This window comes from Anopheles coluzzii, chromosome 2 (assembly GCF_943734685.1).
Source record: "Anopheles coluzzii chromosome 2, AcolN3, whole genome shotgun sequence".
NCBI classification, from domain to species: Eukaryota; Metazoa; Arthropoda; class Insecta; order Diptera; family Culicidae; genus Anopheles; species Anopheles coluzzii.
This window is the reverse complement of record NC_064670.1, coordinates 52155136-52161857: the sequence shown is the minus strand read 5'-3', so window position 1 is coordinate 52161857 and position 6722 is coordinate 52155136. Positions and strand designations below refer to the sequence as shown.

General features: G+C 48.1%; 3 protein-coding genes across 6 annotated transcripts in view; 2 read left to right on the top strand and 1 right to left on the bottom strand.

The window, feature by feature from the left end:
* Window positions 1-739: 739 nt before the first annotated feature.
* LOC120952009 (DNA replication licensing factor Mcm2) lies at window positions 740-3875 on the top strand. Its single transcript, XM_040371064.2, has 2 exons — window positions 740-918; window positions 1010-3875. The coding sequence occupies exons 1-2, from the start codon at window positions 913-915 to the stop codon at window positions 3704-3706; spliced, it is 2703 nt and encodes a 900-aa protein (XP_040226998.2). The 5' UTR covers window positions 740-912; the 3' UTR covers window positions 3707-3875.
* On the bottom strand, window positions 3709-5356 carry LOC120952011 (zinc finger CCHC domain-containing protein 10). Its single transcript, XM_040371071.2, has 3 exons — window positions 4990-5356; window positions 4739-4900; window positions 3709-4642 (listed from the first exon to the last, which is right to left on the bottom strand). Exons 1-3 carry the CDS (start codon window positions 5025-5027, stop codon window positions 4081-4083), a joined length of 762 nt encoding a protein of 253 aa, XP_040227005.1. The 5' UTR covers window positions 5028-5356; the 3' UTR covers window positions 3709-4080.
* Window positions 5357-5449: 93 nt separating this feature from the next.
* The window catches only part of LOC120952010 (synapse-associated protein of 47 kDa), a 29539-nt gene continuing 28266 nt past the window's right edge, over window positions 5450-6722 (top strand). For 3 of the 4 annotated variants that reach the window (XM_040371069.2, XM_040371068.2, XM_040371065.2), the window contains exon 1: window positions 5610-5737. In XM_040371069.2, coding sequence (XP_040227003.1) covers window position 5737 — 1 coding nt within the window. In that variant the 5' untranslated portion in view covers window positions 5610-5736. The other variant, XM_049606873.1, reaches the window with a different exon arrangement.

Below are 6722 nucleotides of genomic sequence, written 5' to 3'. Positions count from 1 at the left end.
TCCAACGGAAACCACCAGCACTGTAACAAGTGAGATTTGAGTAATGGTCGTTGGTGTTGATACCCACGTATCTGACCACACGACCATTCATATAGATTTTTGCTCAGAAAGTTATAAGACTATATAGGTCATGATAAGATGAAACTTGTCGAAACACATTGCAAGAAAAGGATAGCAATATAATGATGAGTTGTAATACGCCATCTATTGATCAAACCAATGAAGCTGTGGAGCTTTCATTTTTTTCTATGGATATTCAATTTTCCAGTCGTTTAAGCTTAATCTGTGGCGCTTGGGATCATGCCTCCTCTTTCCTCCTCGAACACGGCCAAGGAGGTTTCGTCAGATTTGGACAGTGTCGAAGATTATGTTCATTTAACAAAATTTCCTATTGATGAAAATAAATGATATTTCACCCATGCAGATATTGGAGTAACGCCAAATTCTATTTGTTTCGATGTCATCCATGAGATTTATAAAATACATTATTTAAAAAAAATCCATCAAATTCAATTTAAAACACCAGTTTACCACATCTAGCGGAAGCAAATGTTATTTCAAATAATTCTTCTATTTAAGCTGATTCTTCAAAACGCAATAACCGCGCTACTCTAGTTGCAGATGTACATTTTTTCTTCCGTGTAATATACCCTTAAATTACCTGTACATAGTAGGACATTCTCCGGTATTTATCGTCAACCGTTGGGATATTTTTAGCACGTTTGCCAGTTGGGTCTTATTCCAGATGTCAGCCGCTACGACGCATGTCAAAATTGCGCGCGCATTCGTTTTGTTGCTTGGCGTTAACAGATTGTGTAGAGCTGTTTCTGTTGTGCTGTTTGTTATTTTCCACGTTATAGCGTTATTTTTTACCATTTCTAGCAGTTTATTGGTTTGTTAACACTTCTAAAGATGTCGGTAAGTAGCTGTGATTCAAGATCGTAAGCCATTTTAGACGGTTAATGTCAATATACTGATGGTTCTAATGTGCGCATGTACACACTTGCAGGACACACCAAGCTCCCCAGCACCAAACGTACCGTCGGATATGGATCGACGAAACTTCCGGTCCGGGGCCACTTCTCCGGTCGGTGATTTCGAGCCGTTTGAAGATGAGGCGGAAATTCTTGGCGACACTACCGTCCGTGACGAGATTTACGATGAGGAAGAGGCGGACGGGGAAGAGCTGTTTGGGGATAATATGGAGGCAGATTATCGCCCTGCGCCCCATCTCGACCGGTACGACATGGACGATTTGGATACGGAAGAGTACAGCGACATCTCGCAGGCGGATCGCGCAGCGGCCGAAGCAGAGATGCGCCGGCGAGACCGTGATGCCGGAGTGCACCGTGATCATCGCGATCTTTTCTACGACAAGAGCGACGACGAAGACGATATCCCGCGGGCCAAAAGGCGTGCCGCTGAAAAGGCTGCCGAAATCGGAGCCGAAACGGAAACCGACACCGAGATGGTAGAATCGATTGAAAACCTCGAGGACACAAAGGGCCACAGCATCAAGGAGTGGGTGTCAATGTTGGGCCCACGGACAGAGATTTCGAACCGCTTCAACAGCTTCTTGCGCACTTTTGTCGACGATAAGGGCCATTATGTGTACCGGGAGCGCATTCGACGCATGTGCGAGCAGAACAATTCGAGCTTTGTAGTGTCGTTTTCAGACCTGGCGCACAATCAGCATGTGCTGGCGTACTTCCTGCCCGAGGCGCCCTTCCAAATGCTCGACATCTTGGACAAGGTGGCCAAGGAGATGGTGCTGAGCCTGTACCCGACGTACGAGCGTGTTACGAACGAGATTCATGTGCGCATTTCCGATCTTCCGCTAGTGGAGGAGCTGCGCACCTTCCGTAAGCTTCACTTGAACCAGCTTGTGCGCACACTGGGCGTTGTCACGGCAACGACGGGTGTGCTGCCGCAGCTCTCCGTCATCAAGTACGACTGCGTCAAGTGTGGCTACGTGCTGGGACCGTTCGTGCAGAGCCAGAACACGGAAGTTAAGCCCGGCTCCTGTCCCGAGTGTCAAAGTGTTGGTCCGTTCTCGATCAACATGGAGCAGACGCTGTACCGGAACTATCAGAAGATCACGCTTCAGGAGTCTCCGGGAAGAATTCCGGCCGGACGTATACCTCGCAGCAAGGATTGCGTGCTGCTGGCCGATCTGTGCGATCAGTGCAAACCGGGTGATGAAATCGAGGTGACGGGCATTTACACCAACAACTACGACGGATCGCTCAACACGGAGCAAGGCTTCCCGGTGTTTGCAACGGTGCTGATCGCGAACCATCTGGTGGTGAAGGACAGTAAGCAGGTGGTGGCCTCACTGACCGACGAAGACATTTCGACAATCCAGCGTCTGAGCCGCGATCCGCGCATCAGCGATCGCATCACGCAGAGCATGGCACCGTCGATCTACGGTCACGAGTACATCAAGCGAGGGCTAGCGCTGTGTCTGTTCGGGGGCGAATCGAAGAACCCGGGCAACAAGCATAAAATCCGCGGCGATATCAATATTCTGCTGTGCGGTGATCCGGGAACGGCCAAGTCCCAGTTCTTGAAGTACACGGAAAAGATTGCACCGCGGGCAGTGTTTACCACGGGCCAGGGTGCTTCGGCGGTCGGTTTAACGGCGTACGTACGGCGCAACCCAACGACGCGCGAGTGGACCCTCGAGGCGGGCGCCCTGGTGCTGGCGGATATGGGCGTTTGTCTGATCGACGAGTTTGACAAGATGAACGATCAGGACCGTACCTCGATCCACGAGGCGATGGAGCAGCAGTCGATTTCGGTTTCGAAGGCGGGTATTGTTACGTCGCTGCAGGCCCGCTGTGCGGTGATTGCTGCGGCCAACCCGATCGGCGGACGGTACGACCCGAGCATGACGTTCTCGGAGAACGTGAACCTTTCCGAGCCGATCTTGTCGCGTTTCGACATCCTGTGCGTGGTGAAGGACGAGTTCGATCCGATGCAGGATAAGCATTTGGCCGAGTTCGTGGTTTCTTCGCACATCAAGCACCATCCCTCGAAGGAGGCTGAAGAGCCCGACACACAACCGGAGGACACGATGCAGATCCCACAGGACCTGCTGAAGAAGTACATCGTGTACGCGAAGGAGAACGTCCATCCGAAGCTGTCGAACATGGACCAGGACAAGATTGCTAACATGTACTCGCAGCTGCGCCAGGAGTCGCTCTCGACCGGATCACTGCCGATCACGGTGCGCCACATCGAGAGTGTCATTCGTATGTCGGAAGCCCACGCCCGGATGCATCTGCGCGACACGGTGCAGGACGTGGACGTGAACATGGCCATCCGCATGATGCTGGAAAGCTTTATCGAGGCACAAAAGTTCAGCGTAATGAAGAAGATGCGCGCCACCTTCCAGAAGTACCTGTCGTTCCAGCGCGACCATTCGGAGTTGCTGTTCTTCATTCTTCGCCAGCTCACGCTCGACCAGCTGGCGTACCAGCGCTGCAAGGAGGCCGGACGGCGGGGCAAGCAGGCGGAGGGTGAGCGGCCCCGAACCACCGTGGTCGAGGTGATGGAGCGGGATCTGTCCGAGCGGGCGAAGGCGATCGACATTTTCAACCTGAAACCATTCCTCGAAAGCGAACTGTTCCGACAGAATGGGTTCACCTACGACGCCAAACGGAAGGTGATCGTCCAGGTGGTTCCGGAAGCAGCCGAGCCGTAGAGTTCATTCTTTCTGCGCAACTAGCTTTAAGTCGGCTAAAGTTTATTAACGTTTACACCATTATTTCTTTTACACATTTTCTCATTTTACGCTTTTGTACAATATGGTAAGGAATACTTTACGAATAATAAATGTGTGTTGTGTGTGACATCCTGACATTATAAGCTTACATAGAACAGATAGTTTCGTGTGTATGTCTGGGGGGATTACACGTAGATTCGGGGACTGCATACTTACCTTGCACCGTAAGGGTAGATGATGCTCAGCAATTTCATGGCATTGAGGGTAGAAATATCGTTAGCAAGGAGACGGCCGCCCTTTTAGCCGTGCGGAATAGCAGCGGTATGTGGAGGTTCTCAACACGGAAACTTGCACTATTCGCCCTCCTTAGCTCGCCGTTTTCTTTTTCTTTTACGCTCGTTTTCCGAGGCAGAAGAGTCGTCGCTGGAGCTATCGCTACTGCTGCTACTGCTATCACTAGCACTGCTGCTAGCACTATCGTCCTTTGCAACCTTTTTCCCCTTTTTTGTGTCTTTTTTGCTTTCCTTCGTTTTTCTATCGCTTCCAGCCTTCTGGCTTCCGTTTGTTGCCTTTTTCCGCTTGGTTAGTCGTGCTTTTTTCTTCGCCACTCTGTCCTCCTCCGAGGAGGAAGCTTCATCATCACTGCTGCTGCTGCTGCTGCCGCTAGAGCTGCTACTGCTGGAGGAACTATCGCTAGAGCTGCTGCCATCGTCGCTACTACTGCTACTACCTGAATCGCTGCTACTGGTGCTGCTATCACTACTGTCGCTGCTGCTACTGCTGCCGCTGCTATCGTCACTGCTGTCGGATGTATCGTCGGATGCTGCCTTTTTCTTAGTCTCCCCACCGGACGACGGTTTTGTGCTGTTTTTTATTGCATCCGATGATTCTTTAGTTCCCGTTGCGGCATCACCACTTCAAAGAAAAACATAAAATGCACAGGAAAATGAGTTTTATAAGAATTTAGCATCGATGCCGGCAGTGTATCTGGTAAAAAGTCTCGGGTCTTACTTTTTGGAGCCAATTTTGTTTAAATTCTTTTTCAACACCTGGGTACGGGATGAACGATGGAGATACTTTCGTTTGCCTTGGCATTCGTAGCTCCAGTGCCCAAATTCCAAACATTTCTGACACCGTATTCCTTTGGGAAATGCAGCCGCAAGTTTCGCTTCTCTAGAGTTGTAGAAAAAAGGAGACAAACACAATTTGTTATCGGCCGATCTGATCGCCAAAGAAAAAATGGTAATCATGTGAAAACTTACTTCTGTTTAAGAGCTAGCTTTTGTGCGCCGAGATGCATTTTGAACGATTCTGACTGTGCTCAATACGTTCGTTTTTTTGTTGTCTTGCCGGCAAGCACGGAATATCCTAAATTTTCATTTGGTAAACAACGTTTGCGCTTTTCCGATACACGACGACGAAGGCGACCATTCAGCTGTCACTTGAGACTGGGTACATACAAGGGGCACATGAGCATAAAACATCCAGCCAATACACGCGATTGAACGGAATTGTATTGAGGAAGATAGATAAAAAACATGCAGGAAATAGGATGACAATGGATAATTTTATTAAAGGTTTAATGAACAATTAAATCGAATTTTAGAAAACAAACACCACGTCACGTATGTCATTCCGCGTACACACTGTGACACGACAGTATAAACGCAGCCACCAAAACAGCTGTCATTGTTATCAAGAGCAGTACAAAAGTTGTTTTCATTGTGCGTTTCGAAACGTTCGTGAGCAGAAAGAAGAGTGGCTTTCCTGGTGCAGTTGGTGCAAAACAGCAAACTTTTCAGTGCGTAGTGCAAGTTGCAAGGTGCAGTAAAGTGTTTCCGTACAACCGTTTGTCTCACCAGCAACACGCAACCGTGTAAGCGCCTGACGCCAGCGACATATATATTGATTTCCTGAGCAGGAAATTCCGCTTCAACAGGGGGGTGTGATCGAGAGTGTTGGTGGGACTGAGCAAAATTGGCCAACTCAAATCAAACAAATCAACGAAAAGTATGAAATTCCAAACAATCCTTAGCGTAGGGTTTAGCTGTGTAACTGTAGCACCTAAGGCACGGATCAATAATTGCAAATATTTCTCTAGTATTAGCTTTACGCACAGCTAGCGTCGCTGCAGCTAGCTGGTCAGTTAGTATGTACAGTTCCACCAGGATGGGCACGGTTGCTTCCTACCGTTATTGATTTTTCTTTCCTTCCATTTCCGAGCGACACGACCGAAAAAGAATTCGATGCTAGCTTTTCTAGCAGAGTGTGGTAGAAGGGTCGATAGCTAAAGGATAGACGCAAAAGCCCCATGGTGCAGTAAGTACGTGGTGATGTAGGATAGTCAACAGAGGTGTGATTAACACATCATTACCGTTCGTTCAAGCTCATTAGCTCATCATTGTATGAAACTTCAGTTCCCCTATCGGTTATCGATTGGCTTGAAATCAAATTAAACAATTTGCTAATAAGCCTTCGGTTGTGTTCATTCGCACGATCGATCCTATCGCTGATAGAACATGTATTACATTTTCGATATACAGGAGATTCACACAATTTAACACTCAATTTAACGTAATTCGAACAGCTGGCGACTGAAAACGGATGGCCGTGAATGTTTCATCTGCGCCGAAAGCTTCCAGAAGAGTAATAATAGGATTATTTATGGATGTAGCCCACTAAACGCGCGTCACATGTACGACACAGCCAAGCTGTGGCCAATTGTGTACATACATTCTTCGTTCAGCCAATCATGCTCTCATGTGGTGGCGAATGAGTTTGAATTATTAACCAGCATTGCATTGGCATTAATGGTCTGAATGACCAGAACGCATCACTGTTACAAAATATTCGATTTCATTCATAAAAATACCGGCAAAGGTCGGAGATGTTTCAGCTCCGCAGTAACTAAAGCGTGTCATTGGGCTAATAATTCATTCCATTCCAAACTTTCTTCGCTGTGTCTGTTTCTTTCTTTCTTTCTTTTCTTTTTCTT

Coding starts and splice junctions, on each gene's coding strand:
- LOC120952011 (XM_040371071.2), bottom strand. CDS start 5,027: ATGCATCTCGGCGCACAAAAGCTAGCTCTTAAACAGAA. Junction 4,901..4,989: donor AAGCTAGCTCTTAAACAGAA/GTAAGTTTTCAC, acceptor CTACAACTCTAG/AGAAGCGAAACTTGCGGCTG. Junction 4,643..4,738: donor AACAAAATTGGCTCCAAAAA/GTAAGACCCGAG, acceptor TTTTCTTTGAAG/TGGTGATGCCGCAACGGGAA.